Here is a 23,246-nt window from a genome sequence, read left to right as displayed (position 1 = left end):
TAAAGTTTTAATATGATAAAAATATCACGCTATATTTATTTATTTGTTTAATATAGTAAAAATTATTACTTTTTAGGTAATATTTAAAAGTATTTATATATGATTAATTAAATATATTTTTATAATTTTTAAAAATCACGATTCTTAATAAACTTTCAAATTTTTAGATGCTTTTGAAGTTTTCGTAATTTAGATTTTGAATTTTTATGTATTCATTTTTGAAAAGTAGTGATTTTAGAAGTTTTTCTCATTCTCTTTAAATTAAATTGAGTGACTATTTTGTATTAAAAAATTATTTTTTTAATTTTTATTTTTAATTCCTCCAGGATACTATCACATAAATTTAAGAGGAGGGTTATAATAACGGTATAACTTTTATTAATTATTATACTTCTCAATAACTTTATATTAAATGTGAATTTTGTAAATTCAATCGTTAGATTGAAATTTATATTACTTTATATATTTATATCAAATTTTGTTAAAATTAAACAACAATTTGAAGATAATCAAAATATTCATATTTTAATATATTTTGAAATGAATATATTATATCAATTCTATTTTATAAAAATAAAGTATTAAATCATCTTAAATTAATATAAAATTTTGTATATATAACCTAAGAATAAAAAATATTCAATCTAACAATTAGATTTACAAAAATCACATTAAATATAAAATTATTGAGCGGTATAATACTTAATAAAAGTTACATCCATATTATTATAATCTTCTTCTAAATTTAATATTAATTTAAATTTGAATGTAGTTTTAAATTTTAACATTTTTTTTTTAATTTTTCATTATAAATTTGATTAGTCAATATTGAACGCTCGTGTTTCCTCTCACTTGGAATAAAAAGTTTTAGAAACTTACTGTGCAAAATGGATTTGTTGTATATTATGGAAATTATAAATTTTGGTGTTTGTCTACTTTATCACCATCATGCAAATTTTGTTCTCTTGGAACTAGTTCAACTGATTGGATTCTCTCTCTAGTTTATGTTGATCGTGATGTGAGTTAAGTAGCTCACTTTCTTGCTATTAGTGGTGTTAGACAAGATTTTAATTTGATTGAATGACATAAGTCCTCCCCTCTCTTCCAAACTGTTATTTTTCATGACAACCTGCTTGGAGTGGACAAAATTAAATTATGTGAAAATTAAACTAAATTATGTGAAACAAAAACTAAACCAAACTTAGTTTCAGTTAATTTTTAAAAACTGAACCTTTGATAGTGCAGTTTAGTGCTAATTGGTTCACCAGAGTGAAGTAAAAAAATTAAGAGAAGCCTCCTTTCCATGTGCACTGCCAAACTGTTTTGCACGAGAGTAAAGAAAAAAAAGGTAGAAGAGACCCTAGGTGTGTATTTGACCAAAGTTAAAAAAAAAAAAAAAAACCCTACTTCTTTCGTTTTATTTAAATATAAGTTATATTAACTTATAAAAGCAAGATATGAAGAAAAAAAACTTAATTATGCAATATTATTATATCATAGTGTAATTGTTTTTGCTTTTCACTCTTATGAAAGAAAAATTTTCTTTTTTATTTCAATTCTATAAACAAGAAATTAATAATAATTATAAATGAGTGTGTTTCACTTTTTGGTTTAAAAACTATTTTATAAAATAATTTTCAAAATATGATTTTAGGAGAGTATAAGTAATTGAGAAAAATATAAATTAGTTCAAATGTTTAAAGTATTGTACAGTGCAATATAATTTAATAAAACAAAAAATAATTTAATTTATTTCAATTCGCTTGAACTGATTTTTAATTTAGTCAATTCAATTCAAGCAAAATTTCTTTTACAATCTAGTGTTATTTTTATAAGTTTAGTTCAGTTGAAATAAGTTTTTTTTATTTATAGTCCAGTGTTATTTTTATAAGTTTGGTTCAGTATATTTTGTTTATTCCTAAGTGTGAGTAGTTTCTTGTTTGTTTATTTTTTATAAAAAAAAATATTAATATTTTTTTTTTATCATTATTGAAACAAGATTCATTCTTTTAAGTAAGATTTTAAATTTGGATTTCGTAAATGATAAAAATATAATTAAGATGAGAAATTTATTAAAGGTGATGAAGATAATTCCCTAACAAGTATTAATTACCAACTTTATTTAACATCAATAATATAACTTAAAAAATAATATTATTTAATAATAATATAATTAAAAAAAATGAAAGACACATGTGTACATATGAGTGTACATGTATATGTTTTTTTATTGAGTATGAATGTACATGTGTATCTGTTGCACGATTGCATCTCCAAACAACTCAAATACCAACTCTGCTACAAATGCATTAAGAGATTATTCAAATATATCAATAGTCAACAAACAATTCATTCTGCTTCAAAAAAAAAAAAAACAATTCATTCAGGTATTTTTTTTATAAAATAATTGATAATTAAATATAGTTACACCATACACAATACATGTGTTAAGAGGGAGCATCCACGCGTTAATATATTTATAATAATAATAAAAAATGTTCATTTTAAGTAAAGTATAATATGTAAATATTAAATTTATCCCTTTTTCTAAATTTTTTATACTTGGCTGCATATAAAAAGTGTATTTGAGGCTATTCTTTAAAAAAAAATTTACTTTTTGCTACATCATTTAATATAAAAAGTTTAACTCCCTTGATTAAAAAAATTTAAGTTTAATTATTTTTAAAATTTAAGTTTTATGATAGCTCTGATGTATATTACATTTTTATAATCTAATTTAGATTTCATTTTAAATATTAAGGGATTTAACTCATATCAAATCAAGAATTTCAAAAATTGTGTTTATTGTTATATACAATCGTTTTGAATTTAATAACTTTCGTATTACAAGTTCAATTTATAGATTCATATATTTTTTTATTTTTTTATTATGCATATGTGCACATACGTGTATGTGTAAATTAATTAAAGTTTAATATATTATTTTATTTTTAATTTTTTTTAAAAAAAATTTAATTAGATTTTTAAAATTAAAAAAAAACTATAATCAACTTTTTTTATGTTTTTATATTTTTATATTTAGAAATTCATTAAAAAATTATTTATTACCTGTAATCTTAGCATTTCATATACTTAGAAAAAATGATAAATATAATTTTTTTATATATAAATATTTATAACATAATTAATATATATATAAATATATATATATATATATATATATATATATATATAAATATATATGGGTCACGTGTACATATGCATATAAATGTTGGTGTATGTGTTGTGGACTGTTGCACCTTCAAACAAGTCAACAAACAATTCATTCAGGTATTTTTTTTTTTTAAATAATTGATAATTAGACATAGCTACACCACATACAGTATAAGTGTTGAGAATTAGCATTTACACGTTAATCTATTTACAATAAAAAAGAATGTTGAATGTTCACTTTAATTAAGTAAAGTATAATATGTAAATGTTAAATCTATTTTTTTAATTTTTAATACTTTGTCATATATATATATATATATATATATATATATATATATAATTTGCTGTTTTATCTTTTTTATTTGACTGTTTGCGTAACGGGTTTAGTGACAATGTTCTTTGGAAAATATAAATTCTAAATTTAGTATATTCAACTAACTACATAACATATTTCAATACAACCATAATATAGGACTGTGAGAGAGAAATGTCAAAATAATTAATACTTGGTAGTTTTTTAATCAAATAACTTAAAATAAAAAATGTTCAATAAAATTAATAAATTGTATAATAATGATAAATGTGAGATAGAAATTTCACCCAGAAAAAAATGTGAGATGGAAAATCCATTTAAATCATACAGGGACCATTCTTTTTACGTTGTCAAGAGATATAAGAGATTTAAAAAAAAAAAAGTATGTTATATTTTTTAGGTGATTTTTCTGTGAAGTAGAAAAGTGGATGAGACATTTAAGTTTATATGTAAAAGTATTAAGAGTTCTATAATTAATACAAAATTTCTAAGTTTCATCTTTTTTCTTTAACAAGTAAAATTGGTGATGAGAATAGACTAATAATAAGTTTGGTAATACTCTCAAATATTTATGCAATGAAATTGGTCATAATAGTCTTTTGGGATGAGTGTAATGGTATGATTTGGGATTAGGAGCAGGGGAATGTGATGGTTATGAAGATGTTTTGGAAGAAGGTCTTGGGGTTTTCTAAAAAAAGGTTCATAAGTGTGATTGAAGATTTAAACTTCACGGTTAGAATGAAAGACCAGAGAAAGGTGTGAGGTTGGTATTGAGGTTTTCATGACAAGGTCATCAGGTAAGTGGGAAATGGATAGAAGATGTACGTAAGTAATGGAATCTTATGCATGTAATGACACTTGATGAAAATAAGCCAATGAAAGAGAAAAACTTTCTCCTAAGATAATAATGGGTTCAATGTGGTAATCAAAAGTCAGGATAGGAATAGAAAAATTAGGTTGAATTTTTCCTAATGTGCATAACCAGGCAAGACCAAGAATCACATATACACCCTTAATTGGTATCACATAACAGTAGTAAATTAAACATGACATGATGAATAGCAATAGAAACATTAGGTCATAATTCCTGGCAAGTAATATGATCTCTATTACCAATCATCACCTGAAAAGGGGTAACAAAGTATCATAGGTAGCTGCAAATGACAAACCAACTTTGTTTGGATAATATTGTGGGTGTTTCTTGTATCAATCAACAACAATACAGATAACTCATTAATGGTCCTTTGAAATTGAGACTTTGAGAATGCTTGGGACGATAGTTGAAAATGAATGGCTAGATTAGGATCAAATTCGTCCAATGTAGAATCTTCAAGTAATTCAATTGTAGAATCTATAATAAAGTCATGTTCATCATGGGATAAGTGTTGAACATTTATAACTAGGACGAATTTTTTCATCACAATTATAACATAACCCACCCCGCAACATGACGTTCCTATAATTATTGTGAGGAAAGGTGTTTAATGGGTAATGTAGTAGGGTTAAGGTTAACAGCAGATGGAGTTGTATAAGGTTTAGGCTTGGTGTATTGGAGAATAGTGGAGGTAAGGTTTGAAAAGCTAGAACATAGATTGCGAGGTTTGGCATCTTTGAGTTTTGCCTCAATCAATTCAGCTAGTCCAATAGCTTGAGATATTGATTAGAGTTGAAATAGAGCCATTTCATTATGATTTTCTAGTACTAAACCTGAAATAAAATAATTTTTTTATCACATCAAGAGGCACACCAAAAACCCTATTACACGATTTTTTTTCAAAATTTGCCTAAAACTTAGCCACATAACCAATTTGCCTTAATTTCAACAATTCAACTTGATGGTTCTCATAGGAGGAATGGATAAAACAAATCTCCAAAACCCTAACAAATGTATGTCAATCACCAAGTTAGTGATTGTGATACACCCATTTAAACCAAGTAAGGGTTTCCCCTTGCATATAAAATGTGTAATAAGAACCTTTTGATTCCATGGAACCTGGTAAAACATGAAATATTAATCATCTTTGAAGAGCCAATCCATGGGTTTAGAACCATTAAATGTCAAAAGTTGTAGTTTAGGAGGTCAAATATGGGAATTGGGAAAAAAGTAGATGGAGGTGATGTGGATTGCATAAATGAGGATGAATTAGGTATAATTGTAGAAGGAAAAAAAATTTGGATTGTAGTAGTAATAAAAATGAAAGGAGAGGGTCTAGGAAAAGACAAACCAAAATAATGTGGTGGTTGTGGTTGCTAATAAGGAAAAATTGATGGGATATGTGTATATGATTGTTGGGAAGGAAATAGAAGAAGTGGATCGGAAAGGGTCAAAAATGTGTCTAGAAGCGTAATAGGGCAACCAAAATGATCTAATAGGATAGTCATGATATGGGCTAGAGATTCTTGATTCTAATCTATAGGGGAATGAATAGTCATGTAATGTGAACCAAACAACTCCAATTTATGGTTGTAGATCAGTAATCTTGGTGGTAAAATGAGAAAAAGAGTAATATTTTTTTGGTATTTTTTTGGGAGGGATGATGATGAAATGAAAGCATTAATAATAAGAGTTGTTAGAGAACAAAACTACATAGATTAAATCTACGAAAGATATTTTTCATTCCATATTATCAACCAAGTCTCTTAATAAACCATGAAAAAGAGCTACACATTCATTATTATATGTGTAAGGTGTGAAAATTATTGAATGAAAAATAGAACAAACATTTTATTAAGAAAATGGACCTAGTAATCTTCAAATATAATTTGCTAACCACTTTGAAGTTTGAGTTATACATTTTGGCTTCACACTTAAAACTAACTCCGTAACAATATGAATTTATAAATTAAGACACAAAATATATGAAGTATACTTTTTCTATATTATTCTCATAACAATTTCACACACAAACATTTTAATCACAATTCACAAATAATCTATGGAGATAATTTAGTACTGGGGATTGCAAGAGGTTATAGCAAGCTAGACAAAGGACTATTATCGCATTTATTTTGAATTTAAAAGCAATTAAGTTTTGCGAGTTCTGTGGTCATTCTTACATCATCCACTAGTCTTCATAATGCCATAGTTGTTGCCCCCCTCGAAGCAATTTTTTAAATCAACCAAACTTTATACCTTTATCATATTTTAATTCCTTTTCTACGGCCCTCAATTGGTTTAGTTATAAACTCTCATGGCACATAGCACAAGACAATTTTTCCACTTATTCTTTCTTGCGTATGCTGAGATTTGATCACTTAGGCGACAAGTTCTCTTCCCTTGGCACAACCAAACTGAGAGAATTTTCAATTTTGATTGCCTTTTCCCTTTCGATTCATTTTGTGTGGGGTTGACTTATTTCGAACCTTTTTGTTGACTTTTGATGGTTGCATGGATCGATTGGTGTAATTAACTTCATTCGAAAGCTACATAGGTATTGGACTTACAATCATTCTCACTAGTTGCCCTTCCAACTAATGTTTTAAAAAAAATCATCATCATCATACCAAGAAAACAAGCAAGCCAAAGGCCAAGATTGAGATGGATGGGTACATGTCAAACACCTGCTTCCCCTTTATATATATGCCATTATGTACAAAAATTTTGTTGCGATCAACCAAAGCTTTATGAACAAGTTGAAAATTTGGCCCATTGGGAAGGTTTCATGACTTTGGCAATCATTATAACGTCCAATTTTGATTTGGCATTTTCAACTTTCCACGTCTAATATGGAGCATATAGTTTACTAGGGATTGAGAAGCAAAGTCTAATTATGTGTTTTGAGTAATGGTTTTTCGGCTCTTGAGTTTGAAGTAGCTAAGTCCACTAATACACTTCTTTTTTCTCTCTCTCTCTTAAGTCACATGTGCAAGTTAACAAGTAAGCACGAGTATATGATTAGGAGGCTTCTGTGGTTATATATGGTATGATTAAGCAATGGAATAGTATTATTTATTATTATTATTATTATAAGAAACAACTAGGGTGGGGGAGTTCTTTCTTGAATTGTGATAGACATAGACTCATGGAAACAACAAAAAGGTTTAAAGCATGCTTATTAGATGTGACAAATCACTAATTTTTTACTTTTAACTTTAAAAAGTCTTCGGAGTTTAACATTTTTTTTACCAACTACAATAATTAAGGCCTTCAGTTTTTCGGTAGGATTGTAAGATATTTACTCTTTAGCTACCAACTATTCAGAATTTATAAAGTTAATTTTTTAAAATTATATTGATCCGAAGCATTTACTAATTTTATTAATAATAATAAATTTTTATTATTATACTAATTGACCATTTTTAATTAGTTTTCTACCATCAGATGTTATAGCTAACCAACTATAGTACTAGATTTGATATTAGATGTTATAGTAGTGGTAGATTAGATGTAGAGGATAAGGATAAAAAACCCCGTTTCTTGGACTCATCTGTTTTTGATTATCCATTCTTCAGCCAATTTACACGCAGCTTTGTGATTAAATTACATGGCCCTTCCCCAATAATTATCTTGTCTCTTGTAGTGGATATATACGAGAAGAGAAAGAAGGCCAAGAGAATAATAAGGTAAGCATCATGAATGGTGCGTCACAAAATGGTGACAATATATAATATAGTGCTCGTGCTGAGGATTGAAAGCATGCGAGTGCTTGCATCACACATGACTTGATGCTTCCCTAAGCAGGCACCCAAATATATATGCAAGGAAACCAACAAAAAAGGAAATCGTTCCTTAGCATAGCAATATTGTGACCCAAGACAACTAGCTACCAAATAATACCATCAAAAGTAGGCAAAAGCTACAAGACTTAAATAGTTTAATGCCCAATGCTCAGTTGCAAGCATCCCTTACAGTGCTTAATGGGCTCCACACTCTCTTCCTCTTCTCACGTTTCATGAATATATATTCCTTCTTCTCTCAACCATCCCTGCACGTCCCAAATCAAAGGAATGCCATTTCATATGTATCTTTTTAGGTTATGAATTTTTTAACATTCCAATAATACTACATGTATCATTTATTGAGAGAAATCTTGTTCTAAATATTTAATATAGTATACTTAGGACTTGAAACTTCTGAATAAGTTGAAACAACTTTGGCCAACTGATACACACGCTATACATTGTAAAACTAACATGTAAATATTGTATCTAATAATGAAAAAAAAATGTAAATTAAAAGAAATAAGAGGCGTCTTAATTATTCGGATTTGCAGGGTTATTTAGCCATATATTAACGGCTGAGAAGGGCTACTGTGCTTGCTGGCAATAATCCACGTGTCCTTGTACAAAAGAAAGGGCACACAAATTTGAAGGGGATAGCTAGTGAGTGGGATCTTGAAAAGCATAACGTCATACTACATAATATTGTTTGGCCATGAATTTTTTACATAGTGCCCCACTTGAAGGGCTGCTATGAAAATCTGGCAAGAACCATTTCACTGATTACAATGCCACCTACACTACTTGATTTAACTAGAGCCGGTAAATAACATCAACCATAACAAGCAACAATTATTTTAATTAATTATTCACTTGGAATATCATACTATGGCTAGCTAGCTAAATCATCACTTGCATAATCAGCTAATTTGGTAAGCTTATTTCATCAAAATCATCATCCAATGACAAGAAAACTTCATCCAAGCAAGACAGCTCTGTTCCATTGTCATCGTCTCCATTGCGTTCATAAACACGACATATCACCCATTTGTTATAATCCTGAATCAAACAAACAAATCAGCAATCAAATCAAAATGTTGCACAATAGTTTTCCACGTTGATTAAGAGGATGTGTACTAAATGAGTACTGCTTACGTGACCATTTAATTAAGTCATGTGTATTTTTCTTTTAGTTTTGATCATTTAAATATACCTTAATAATCTATATCTGTACATGTATGTATAATAAGAACTTACCATTTTTTGTTGTGACTTTCTTTTGGATGATCTGGTTGAGGAAGCAGAATCTGATAAACGATATTCTTGCATTATCCAATTGGTTTTGATACCAGCAGCGGCTTCACCCACATGGAACACAAAATATTTCTTCATACCAACTCTCTTGTTGTTTGTGCCTGAAACCACTGGTTCTTCCATTCCCGTTGGTTTCCAATACCCATTCCCAGTCACCCTATTTTGTGTCCTTCTGCTGTAGTAGTACCATTGGTTTCCCTCTGCTAAAGCTCTACCTGCAACCACATGCACCGACCACCCAAAATTAAGTAATATGCAGACATACATGCATACAATACACCAAATTAAGTAACAAAAGTTCAATTTTCTAGCTAACTAAATATGTGGTATCTACTCTATATTTGGTATCTACTAAGAAGAAGCACAAGAAATTATTGTATAGTTCAAAACTACCATTTCGATCAATCTTTACATAACATACAAGTGAGTTAATTTTATTAACTCTCATGTATGTGTACGTGAATTTTAATTATCCATGAAGCATTGTTCAAAATGGCAAGGAGTGGTACATACCATCAAGTTCCCATGGATCGTAGGGGTAGACCTCAAGATCAGGGATGACATCTGGGTGGCAAGGTAGAAGTGATGCTTTTCTATGAAGGAAATGAACTACTAGTTCTTCATCTGTGGGATAAAACCGAAAACCTGGTGGAAGGTTGACATTGCTATCTCCCATTGAAGCAAGCAAACAGAGGCAGGGGAAGATGCAAGTGTTGGTTTGGAAGGATGGTATTTAAAGTGCAAAGAGGTGGGAATTAATGAATAGATATAAATTGATTTATATATATAAGGGTGTGACGTGAAATTGAAGATGGCGTTTATCACGTACAAAACAGATACATTTCATCAAATAATTGATAATATTTATTCGGCACGACAGCACTCAACTCCAAGCAAGCAAGGCGGCAGATAACGGAACGTGATATATAGATATACTTGTTCAAGAAACGGGATCTACAAATCTATATATGCTGGAGGAAGCGAGTGTTGCGTGGCAATAGATTCTTTATATTTAGTATTTTTATATATTAAATGATAGACATTGATGCTATATGGGTCATCATCACACTTCATGCTGACATCATCCTTCTGCAGTTGTACATGTGGCATACATTAAGATGGGTTTGGTCTTAGGCCAATTGAACTGGGGCGTGACCCACCTCTTGAAGTGTATCTATATATGCTTCATAATTATCAGCAATTATAGAAGGTTTTTAGATTAAAATATACCAAGAACTATCTTTTTGTTTCAGTCTCAAGTCTCAACTCATATGCTTCTGCCTAGACATGTAATCAATGGATTAGTAGGAGTAACATAGTGGGAACTGCACACACATCCCACATGAAGCATGTAAAGCAATCAATTATTTCTTTGGAAGGGGGAGTTGAACTAACTGAGAAATTGTATCTATTCAACGAAGAAAAAAATTAGAAACAGAAAAAGAGAGATGTTGAATGAAAAAGGCAGAAAAAAAAATATTATATGTATTTTACATAGTCAATTGGTGGAGCCAAGAAAATTCCCACATTAATATATATATATATATATATATATATATATATATATATAATCAATTATTAAGGAAAGAAACAATGTACGTACATAAATAAACTACTCTAACAATGAACTACCTTGCTTATAACTTATCCAACCGTTAATTAATTATATTTTGCTGTTTATTGATATTGATGTTTTTCTAATTTTGAAGGTCGGCAGTAATATTTATTCTCTAAGTAGATATCATTATGTTGTTTCTGAGGAATAATTTTTTTACTTTATATAGTAACATTAGAGTCCAAGAATAACCATATCGAGAGTTAAAATCTGGAAGAGAGTTACTATTTACAGTACCAGGTTGTACGGTGTCTTTCTTATAAGTCGTTATCTGTTAACTGCACAATTGTGCTTCATAAAATAGGAAGAGATGATGATGAAGGCCATTGAAGGGTAGTTAAGTACCTTTCTTCCTGCATTGGCACCAATGAGACTGGCACTGAAGTAGACATGTGCCCTATAAGTTGGTACCAACAGAACTCAACCAAACTAGTCATCAACAACCAAAACAATTAGTTCTGGATCCAAATTCTTTTACCATTTCTGCCTTCAAATCCTTTTACCATATACTATTATATTAATTTAATTCACAAGGCTTTTATATTAGATGTACCATTTTTGGATAAGGTTTAAATGACGCCAAAAATTAGAAAAATAAATCCGGTGTTTTGGGAAGAACATATTACATATATGTGGAAGTGGAAGCACTATCTTTTGTGCAAGCTATGCCCCAGTTCTGGGCTCTACTGAACCAAGAGTTGAGATTCATCTTTCCACTTAAAAGGTAAATTCCATACATATAAGGCCCAGTGAGCAACATTCCTAAAATTATGCACCTAGTTCTTTCTTTATGTACATTAACTTGGTGGTATTCACCCTAGTCAACTTATTGGTTGTCACTTGTCAGTGCTTGTTCCACAATTGAATTGCTCATGCAGACCCTTAATTGTTTTTTGAATTTTTCCTTCTATGGGGACAGAGGAAAGAGATACCAGTGAAACAACTTCCAAGTTACAGTATGTCGCAATTTTAACTTTGTACTATCTTTCAATGCAATGGACACTAAAGTTGTGGGGGATATTTTCTTTTCTTGAGAGGAAACACATCAAGTTTATTTCAAGAGAAATTTATCATATAATTGTTAGTCACGCTTAGCTCCAGTTGTTATATAATTATGTTCTAGCAGCAATCACACTCTCACACAATAGAGTGAATCAAGTAAGAACATGAGATGAGTTATTTTTATCACACACATTGTTGGAGCACTAACAAATTTTATGTCAGATCCATGTTGTACATTTTGATATATTTCCATGTAGCTACCATGTCCTGAAGTAATTATTTAGATGCTATAAGCATCTAAGTAATCCGATTATATTATTATTAATCTTTTCTGTTGTGTCCTTTTGTCTGATGTATAATATATGCTTAAGTTCAATTAGAATCAAAAAGTGTACTAAAAGATAATCATAATGGTTGAAATGGAGCTGACTATGAGGATGATGATATGATAAGTGAGTGGTGGGTCTAAGTTAGGCAAGTTTTTCTCTCCAACGATTTTATCCCTTTATCCTTTTCTATTTGTTGGCCTTGGTCGACATCAAAAGATGGGAGAAAAAAAATAAAATAGAATGAATATTATATACCAATTATTTACTGTGGCTAGTAGCTGCTTGTCTGTTACATTGAGAAATTGGTCGTGGAGTACTTCACTGTCACTGGACATGACAGCACAATGGTTATTTTATCCTTGATTCCCCCGATCTCTTTTGGACAGCTTGTATACCAAATTTATATGAAGAATGAAAAGAAAAAAAAAAACTGTAATGTTTTATTTTTTAGTCTTTTTTTAATTTTAAAAGGTTAAAATCAATTTATAATCAATCTTAATAAAATCGACATTTTATTATGCTAAAGGAAGAAGTGACAATAGTTTATACTTTTACAACTAAATATGGTCACATATACATTTTAATAAGAGAATTAATTTTTATACTAGAATAAAATGATGTAGGAGGCGAAAAAATCCTCAAATTTTTATTGCTAATTAATTTAAAACAATTTTTATTGCTCTTTTAAGTAGGAAGAACTACCAATATTTATACTAAATTAGTATAATTACCGTGTCGTGCACCGATATTAATTAATTAAACATATAGTCTTTATTTTTATATTGTATGATTTTTTTTATATTGTTTTAAATATTTTTATATAATTTTGTTAGTATATATTTAAAATTGTATAAAAAAAATCGAATATTGATAAATATGTGTATATATATTCACATTATATTATTTTAATTTGTATAAACATGTGTTAAAAAATATGATTTATAAGTATACAGGGATATATACATATATAACTTTAATGCTTATTTTTTCATGTAATTAAATATAAATTAAGTAGGCTGAAAAATCCATTTTATTGAAATAAAATAAAATAGTTGAGTGAAAAAACATTATAAAAGAAAAAATATATTTATATCAAAATTAATATTAAATTGTAGAAAAAAATATATATTTATATATAACCATTTTTTTTATGTAAATGAAGTATTAATGTATTTTTATGTCAAAAGTTCACTTACATAAGTTATATTTATCTGTAAGTTAATTATTAATCAATAGATATTATTGCGAAAAGACTAATGATTATCGTACATGCAAAAATCATTCACCTGGTTCGCACCCCGTGCATGACATTGACATGCACTTAATCGCATATATAAATATTATTAGATTTAGTTTTTATAGTCGTTAACTACTTGTTATATAAAAAAAAATTACTGCTACACATTTCAATAAATACAAAATATTATTATTCATTTATGAGATAAAATTAATCATGTTTAGACATTTTAGTAACCTCGTAACACTCTTGTTACTAAAAAAAAGGAAACTGTAACATTCTATTAATCACACGTGAATAATTGATACATCTACTTTTGTTTACTTTTAATTTAATCACTTGTAAAAAAAATAATCATATTTATTATGTAATTAATGTCATGAACGTTTATCATTTCCAACTTATTTCTATTATTTTTTTATTCATTATTAAAAAATATATTTATGGAATATAAGAATTAATTTCTCTAAAATATTTAATAGATATCCAAAAAATAGACAACTTTTCTCAATTTTTTTTTTTTTATATTTACAAGAATTTAAGATTTAAATCTTAATTACTTAATTAAATTATATAAGTCTTTTTACATTGCCACCAATTAAAGTTGGTCACTTATTTCTAAATATGATAGATTCAAGCTTAATATATAAATATTATCGGCTAGGCTCAATTTGTCAAAGTCTAGTATAACATGTTTTTACTTCTACTAATGATAATATTAAATGATTAAATAATTTAGTGTTATTTAATTATAAGCTATGACTTATATTTAAATAATTTATGCTGGATAATTTAAAAGTAAATTTTCAATTTTGTTGTATAATTTTTTTTAATCAATACCCTTTAATTAATTTATTTATTTTATACATAATTAAAATATAAGTAGTACATAGTTGGTGCAAATATGAATATATAGTTATCATTGAATATGGATATGGTAATCAAAGTTGTTTCATATATTGTTTTTTAAAATGTGGGTATAGAGATGTATTATAATACTCTATATATATCCTGGAAAGGAAAACAAAAAGAAATTAAAATAAAAAAGTCATAATAAATTGACATAAATTAATCTAGGATCAATTTGTTATAGTTTACCTTTTTATCATGCCAATTTGACATGTTATGTAATTACTAAAAAAATTATCTAAAATATATTTATTCAAAGAAATTTTTTTAGTTAATGTTAGAGGTGAAAATTTTCTGATAAGCATTTGTTGGCTCGCAAATCGAAAAATAAAAATTTAAATTAAATTAAGTATTACTAAATTTTGACTAACTACTAATTAGACGATAATACTTGATATGAAGATTAACAACATATTATTGATTCATATGTGGTAATTATAGAATGTCATTCTCTTTCTATCATTTTTATGGATAAAAAATGAGAAGAAAAAAACTCAAAAACATTACAAAATTAGTCGGAGAAAACTGGGTCATAATATATGCATGTTGGTTAGAGTAAGATGCCATATTAATTTGAGAGTGACTACTCATGAGAGCTAACATTTTAGCACCACAATTTGAGAGTGAGAATGAATACTCCATCCTTTCCAATATATATCAAATGGAGTTGCCTGCAAAATATTCCACAATCTAACATAATTCAGCAATCGAGTTCCATGCACAAGCCTCGGAAATTTGACGAATCTTTGTATTAATAACCATCCACCGTGATTTCACTCATACGCCAAAATTATCTCTCATGCATGCAATATAGTTTTCCACTGTTTAACAATGCTGTCGAGTCATGACATTTGGACACTCAATTTTTGTAAATTTATTGCTCATTTTTTCTGTGTCTTTTTATTGAGTCTCTTAACAGTGATTTGAAGAGTAACTCAATTTTTTAAAATTGACTTATAAAATAATAATTATTTTTTTAACATATATTATTAGTATGGTCATATTTTTAGATGATGTGAATCTTTAACACAATCTTAAGAATGTCAATCTAATTCAATATTACAAAATCAATTTTTAAAAATAATTATTTTTCACACACATATGAGGAGAGATTCATTTATTTCAAGAATAAATTTTTTAAACTTACTCTATTTAATAATTCATGTTTTATATCAAATTACAATAATCTAACCGTTGAATTTAAAATTTTTAATGAATGAATCATGTATGCAAAAAAAAATTTAAAAATTTAAAATTATTTGATACTTCACTTCATTAATTTTCTAATTTGAATTAATGAAATGAAATATCAAATGATTTTTAAATTTTTTAAAAACTTGCAAACTTGATTTACATATTAAGAATTTTATGTTGAATGGTTGAATCATTGCAATTTGATATAAAAAATGAGTTTTTGAATGGGGTAAATCTACTTTAAGTAGATTTACTCCTAAAGTAAACAAATTCATTCCAATTTCCAAGAGTTTCCAAGTGTTGGGGTATGTACAAACAAAGTTTCATATCATTAGATCATAAGGAAAAAGGAAGGTTTATAAAGCATATACAGTCATCATTGATATGAGGTCTTTTGAAAGATGATCAAAAGTAAAATCATGAAAGTTTATATGTAAAGTAGAAAATATCATACCAATAGGAGACGATGGATCTAAGTGTGGGATCCCAGTGTATCTCCTTGATGTGAGCTAACGGTAGTGCATGTATCTAGAGTTAAACAGGAGTGACTAAAGTTCTAAGGGTCACTATTACATACTTGTAAATGAAGAAAAAAAAAAGATTTTTGCTGAAGGGAGGTTAAATAATGATCTTTTTTTTAAGGAGAGATTTATTGGGAACAAAGTTTCACATTATTGAAACATGAAGGAAAAGGAAGGTTTATAAAATACATATAACATCTTTTGAGAGATGACCAAAAATAAAATCTTAAAAATTTAAATTCAAAATAAATAATATCATAGTAATATAAAAATATGTATGTATAAATCTCAATTACTCAACACAAAGTGAAAAGGAAACACTCGTGGAGGGGAACACCCCACGAGACAATGAAGTACAACAATGTTAATATTATATTAGGTGCATGGTGCACAACACCCTTGGTTTATACAGTTTTTCATTTTTTATTTTATTTTGTAAGAGGGAAACCAATAGGATAAAAAATTAAATTAAATTTAAATAAAAATAGAAAATAGAAAATTCTTTTTAAAAACCATTTTCTTTATTTTTTTAAATTTATTAAGTACAAAACTAATAATCATACACTTTGGTTATTGAAGACGACAAGTGTTATTATAGTAGTCACTAAAACTAAAATAAAAATCTGTAAAATATTAAATGAGTTCCGAGATTTAATTACTATTATCATTTTAATTCTTATAAATATATATAAATATTATTACTTGCTGTCTTTTTTTTGTTTCCCACTTTTTTAGGTCGGTTCTTGTAAATTTTTGACGTAAATTTATGTAAAAAATTTAAAATATACGACGTAAATTACTTTTTTTGTACTAGTTTTACGTTGCAATGCTCCCATGGTCACATAAACCCTTATTCGGAGCTGGCTAAGATTCATGCTCAAAAGGGTCACTTAGTTACCTTCATAAGCACCCCCAAAAGCTTAGAATCATTCATCAAATTGGTGAGACTACCCTTACCACATATAGAGCATCTGGCAGAAGGAGCAGAGAGCACGATGGACATTCCCACTAGCAAAAGCTATTACCTCAAGTTGCCTTACGAAGCCCTCCAACTCAACTCAAAGTGTTCTATGATGTATGATCCACCAAAGGATCTACTCAACTCAAATTTCACACTTGAAAGCATTTGTGGCCCTCCCACGTGGCTTCCTTTCAGCACAAACGTTCATCTCAGGCCTTACGAGATTATCATAAGAGAGCAATGAACGCTATCAAAGATGCTGACACCGGACGAGTGCCTAATTTTGATCTCAGCAATGCCTATTCCATCTGTGACATGTTTCTTCTCTGAACTTGAAGGAGAATGGTTAAAATTATCTTGCTCACAGTAACAGGTACCCTATTTGCTGAGTTACGATCATTGTGTAGTGTTCGAGACTCAGTATTACTAGTTAGGCCCAAATATTTCGCCCATGTGCTCAGTAGTTTATAGTAAGAGTATATAAATTTGGATTAGTTATATTTTTATTCCTTAAAAATGAGATCAATTTTCGTTCGGTTCATAAAATTTAAATTTAATTTTCTTAGTCCAGTAATTAGAAAAAGAAATTCTTATCTTAGTCTTTTGGCTCAAATTTTATGAATGAATCTTTTAAATATTATTGTATAAAATTAATTTACTAATGTTGTTATTAATGAAAACAAAACACATTTAACTTATGCTGCATAATTTTCAACATGTCAGAATTAGTTATGGTATTGATGATTTAAGCAATTAAAATAATATTTTTTTAAAAAAAATTACTTGAAATTAGAAAGATCAATTTTAAATTTTAAAAATTAAAAATGAATTTATTCTAAATTTAAAGGACAAACAACATTTATAATTATCTAATAATTATTTATAATCAGGGTGATTATAGTGAAATTATAACTAGTTTTAATTTGATATTAAGTGATGATAATTGTTATATATAAAAAAATTATAATAAAAAAACAGTTATATATAATGGGTTATTATGATGACTCCTACAGGTAGAAGGTGCGGGTGATTCCGTTGGGTTTGATTCCAGCATCTTTAGAAATAAGAGATGATGAAGAGGAAGACAATTACAAACTTAGTAGGGTTTGGGAGTGAGTTGAGACCTAACCGAGTTGCCTTTCTTTTGGGCTTTGAGGAACTTGCAAGAGTTGGGCACCCCAGGGCCCAGACTAAGATTTTAGGTGATGCATTAGTCACTCTGGTATACAAAAAAAAAAAAGATAAAAAGACCGGTTTATTCCACTTAACTGTTAAACCTCAATCTCTGTAAATGCAAAACGATATATTATTTCCTAGGCCAATTGGCTCCAACTTATGCATCCTGAATAAGGAATACAAAAGGGGTCCAGGAATGCTATAGATATTGAAACCCAAGTGTAACTTTTTTTTCTTTTTTGAAATTGAGACCAAAGTGTGACTAAGTGCATGTTTGGGCACACCTCCAAAACTTAGATTGGATCATAAAATCACATGCATGATATAAAAGTTACATTTGATAATTTCCATTTTGACATGATAAATCACATCCAGACTTCTAACCAAACACATACTAAGCTATACCTAGATCTTATTTAATAAATTGTTTTCCATCATTTTACACGCACAAAGCATGTGCCATATTCCAGTAGATTAATCCAAAATCCAAACCAAATGTCATGAGTCATGAGTTGTGCTGTTTCCCTCTCAACTTTCCTCGTAGTTGTTGAAATTAGAAGTGAAATAAAAAATAAAAAAATATCAAATAGAAGAGTAATAAAATGAAATAGATGTATTATTTAGGGTTTATAAAAAAGAAATAAAATAATTTTGCTCTGCTTATTTAGATTAATGAAAAAGAAAGTGAAAACAAATCAATAATTACATAGAAATATTAATAACAATTAAAATACATAGTTTATTAAACTAATATTTTTCTTAACATAAAATTATTTATTATATATATATATATATTATGATTGCAATGAAAATTTAACATTTTTATCTTATTACCACTTTTTTTTTTTTCATTTCATCTCTTCTCAGATAAACAGAGCTGATGCAAATCTTGTTCGGATGAAAAACTTAAAAAAATAAATTAAATTGAAATATTTTTTATAAATAAAAATTAATATATACGTAGATTAAAATTAACTTATATAAGTTAAAACTAAAATTTTAGAGAAGTTAAGATAAGACTTTACAATTAAGCTAATTATAAAAATGAAAAAAGAAATATTTTACTTTTTTTTTATAAGTTTATTGAAACATACTTAATACTCGAGCGAGTCCAAGTGTCACCATTAGAATCAACAGTTAAGTTACAGTATTACATGCAGAGGCACTTATGTGTCACGTCTCAATACAGGCAGGTTGAATTGATGCACTCCTTTTCAATCCATTTTGTGACATCAAATTCCTCTGAGCCTGCAGCTGAGGGAAGTTCCTTACAAGAACACACTTGTTTTTCAAAGACATGCCCCAATCCCCTCCACCCTACTTCACCCTCTATGAATTTCTTCTTAATATTTGCCTCAATTCACGTTTGCTATAGCTCAATTTGAATTTTGGATGAGTCAAATATAATTATTTGGTAATGTATTAAAAACATAATTCTAAATGTTATAGTCAAGTTTTATTGAAGTTATTATAAGTAAAATTTATATCAATTCTCAACAAATAAAAAAAATCTTTTAATTAAGAATATTTTAATATAAAAATAATTAATTTTAAATACTATGAATTAGATATTATATAAATGAATAAATAATTATTTTAAATTAAATATTATAAATAGGTAAAGGAACAGAGGCAGTGTTATAGCTAAAATTACTGACTAAAAACTAGGTACAAAGTCGGTTTTCCTTAAAATCAATTTTATTGATTAGACACATTAAGATTAACCTGGAAGTGATGAAATGAATTTATCCGCAGGTGATGGAGATAAAATGAGAAAAAGTTAGAAGGACTTATGGCTCAAATTTGTACACGGAGTCTGAAGATGTCAGTGGTGGACACAGATACTGCGGTTAATGAAAGGGTTAAATTTCATCAAAGTTTTTACAGAACTGGAGAGGATCCTTTCGGTTGATACAATCATAAAAGGATGACCTCATGAGGTTTAGCTTTTGAAAACATTAACCACTTTCTTTCATCTCTCTATCTCGCACACACACTGATTCACATCAGACATGGATTCACTACCAGTAACCAAGAAGCCACATGCTCTTCTGATCCCATTTCCAACTCAAGGTCACATAAACCCTTTTCTCAAACTAGCAAAGCTCCTCCACAGTAAAGGCTTCCACATAACCTTTGTGAACACTGAGTTCAATCACCAACGCCTCCTCAACTCTAGAGGCTCCAATGCCCTCAGTGGCTTCCCAGATTTCCACTTTGAGACCATTCCTGATGGTCTCCCTCCCACCAACAAGGATGCAACTCAAAACATTCCAGCCTTGTGTGACTCCACAAGAAAAAATTGCTTCACCCCATTTTGCAATCTCATCTCAAAGCTTAATCACTCAAATGCCCCTCCAGTCACTTGCATTTTCTCTGATGGCATCATGTCCTTCACAGTCAAAGCTTCTCACCAATTTGGGCTACCCAACATTCTCTTTTGGACTCACAGTGCTTGTGGCTTCATGAGCTTCAAACAATGCAAGAATCTCATGGACAGAGGCCTAATACCACTCAAAGGTTATATTACAAGACCATGCATGTTCACAATACTGCATGTTTTGTTTCACATCATGATCCACATTTAGACAGGAATCCCATCAAAATCGAAGCAAAAGCAATTAATTTTTGCTTCCACTAATTCACATCAATAATTCACATCCAACAACCAAAATTATTGATGTGAATTCAAACATGTTCATATTATAATTTCATTCAACTTAGTATTATAATATGATTTATTTCTATATGTATTTTTTTTTTCATTGTGATCTTGTTTTTCAGATGCAAACTATTTGACAAATGGGCATTTAGACACTGTCATAGACTGGATTCCTGGCATGAAGAATATCAATCTGAGGGACCTTCCTGGTATCTATCGAACCACAGATCCAAATGACATACTTTTGGACTTTGTGGTAGAACAAACTGAAGAAGCTTCAAAAGCTTCGGCAATTATTTTGCCAACTTTTGATGCATTGGAGCATGATGTGCTGAATGCACTCTCCACAATGTTTCCAAAACTTTACACCATAGGCCCACTGGAGTTGCTCCTCGATAAAACCTCAGAGAGCACATTTGACTCTATTAAATGTAATTTGTGGAAAGAAGATTCTGAGTGTCTCAAATGGTTGGATTCACAGGAACCAAATTCGGTTCTTTATGTGAATTTTGGTAGTGTTATTGTCATTAGACACCAACAACTTGTTGAGTTGGCATGGGGAGTATCAAATAGCAAGAAAAAGTTTTTGTGGGTGATTAGGCCTGATTTAGTTGAGGGTGAGGCCTCAATCTTGCCAGCAGAAATAGTAGAAGAAACCAAAGATAGAGGTTTATTGGTGGGTTGGTGTCCTCAAGAGCAAGTTTTGAAGCACCCTGCAGTGGCAGGGTTTTTGACTCACTGTGGTTGGAATTCCACGCTTGAAAGCATAACCAATGGGGTGCCACTGATTTGTTGTCCTTTTTTCAATGACCAAATTCTCAATTGCAGGTATATTTGTCGTGAATGGGCTTTTGGCATGGAGATGGATAGTGATAATGTTACAAGGGGTGAAGTGGAAAATCTTGTGAAGGAATTATTAGAGGGTGAAAAGGGTAAGGAGATGAAGAAAAAAGCAACTGAGTGGAAGAAATTGGCTGAAGAAGCTACCAACACTAATGGTTCTTCCTTTCTGAATTTGGAAAAAATTGTGGATGAATTGCTGCAATTCAAGAGTTAGGCAACAGGAAACTAAGTTGACATTACTTGGTTTTCCAACTACTAATCTTAAATATATGTAAGATATTGTTGTAATGCACTAATGCTATCTTCTAATGGTGATGTAGATGAATTTTCCAACTGTGTTAATGTGGGATTTAATATTTTCATTCCGAGTTAATTGTGTTTTAGATCTCTAAATTTGGACTATATTTTTTTTTCAAATTAAAAATTTGTTTTTAATTCTTAAAATATAAAAAATTATTATTTTTTCTCTTTAAATTTAAATTTATTTTTTTAGTCTCTATAGTTTTAAAAAATATTATTTTAGTCATTAATATTATAATTGATTGGATAAATTGGTGGAGTTAAAATAATAGTTTTTAATATAATGAAAACTTTAAATTTAAAGAATCAAAATAATTTTTTTTAGAAAAGCTATAAAAACTAAAAATATAAATTTTAAATTTGAAAATAAAAAAAAATATATATATATATTCAAATTTGAGTAACTAAAAATATATTTAAATATTTTTTTAACTATTTGATGCTATAAATTGTCTGAATGCTCTAGTCAGTTTACCTTGGAAAATTGTTTGTTTTTGCTTGCTTCCAACAATGGACTAATAATGTTCATATTTTCTTTCTTTGTTTAGTGTTTACCTAACTTTTTTTTTTAAATTTTAAATGCAATATTTGCAATGAACATTAGTTGCTAAAAATCTATTTACATGGCAATGTGAACCATGAGTCACGTGGAACTGTCAATTTTGTCACAACCTTTTTTTTAACTCACTAATAAGAGTATTCAGTATTTATTTGAATAAAAGTTGAGTTTAATCCAACTCATTTCCACCTCAAAATAATAATTTTATTATTCTTTTAAATTTTGAAATATGGAAACACACATTCCAATGTTTTTAAACAGGTAATTAAACACAGCTTAAAAGCCATTCGGTACCGGCTCCAAAAAGTAAAGTGATTGGGCCACGATTTTTACAGATCACCAAACACACCCTTAAAAAGCCTTCAACTGATGGAAGAGCATGGGCTAAAGGCCCAACCACTAGAGTTATGGCCAGAAAGTTACTTGAAGATTTGACTGCTTCAGAGCTTAGTGGGTCTAATGGGCTTGGTGGGCTTAG

The 23,246-nt window shown here is 28.8% G+C and overlaps 2 protein-coding genes across 2 annotated transcripts; one reads left to right on the top strand and one right to left on the bottom strand.

Annotated features, from left to right (window-relative positions):
• Positions 1–8,821: 8,821 nt before the first annotated feature.
• Positions 8,822–10,399, bottom strand: LOC109804104 (NAC domain-containing protein 104). Its single transcript, XM_020365879.3, has 3 exons — positions 9,974–10,399; positions 9,404–9,675; positions 8,822–9,205 (listed from the first exon to the last, which is right to left on the bottom strand). Exons 1-3 carry the CDS (start codon positions 10,134–10,136, stop codon positions 9,071–9,073), a joined length of 570 nt encoding a protein of 189 aa, XP_020221468.1. The 5' UTR covers positions 10,137–10,399; the 3' UTR covers positions 8,822–9,070.
• Positions 10,400–20,291: 9,892 nt separating this feature from the next.
• Positions 20,292–22,277, top strand: LOC109804100 (7-deoxyloganetin glucosyltransferase-like). Its single transcript, XM_020365874.3, has 2 exons — positions 20,292–20,924; positions 21,189–22,277. Exons 1-2 carry the CDS (start codon positions 20,417–20,419, stop codon positions 22,121–22,123), a joined length of 1,443 nt encoding a protein of 480 aa, XP_020221463.1. The 5' UTR covers positions 20,292–20,416; the 3' UTR covers positions 22,124–22,277.
• The last annotated feature ends 969 nt before the right edge of the window (positions 22,278–23,246 follow it).

The sequence above is a fragment of the Cajanus cajan genome, chromosome 1 (genome assembly GCF_000230855.2).
Source record: "Cajanus cajan strain Asha chromosome 1, NIPB_CcT2T_4, whole genome shotgun sequence".
Taxonomy (NCBI): domain Eukaryota; kingdom Viridiplantae; phylum Streptophyta; class Magnoliopsida; order Fabales; family Fabaceae; genus Cajanus; species Cajanus cajan.
Note: the sequence above shows the minus strand (reverse complement) of the source record. Positions and strands in the feature narration are given on the sequence as shown.

Coding starts and splice junctions, on each gene's coding strand:
- LOC109804104 (XM_020365879.3), bottom strand. CDS start 10,136: ATGGGAGATAGCAATGTCAACCTTCCACCAGGTTTTCGGTTTTATCCC. Junction 9,676..9,973: donor CGATCCATGGGAACTTGATG/GTATGTACCACT, acceptor ATGTGGTTGCAG/GTAGAGCTTTAGCAGAGGGA. Junction 9,206..9,403: donor GAAAGTCACAACAAAAAATG/GTAAGTTCTTAT, acceptor TGTTTGATTCAG/GATTATAACAAATGGGTGAT.
- LOC109804100 (XM_020365874.3), top strand. CDS start 20,417: ATGGATTCACTACCAGTAACCAAGAAGCCACATGCTCTTCTGATCCCA. Junction 20,925..21,188: donor AGGCCTAATACCACTCAAAG/GTTATATTACAA, acceptor CTTGTTTTTCAG/ATGCAAACTATTTGACAAAT.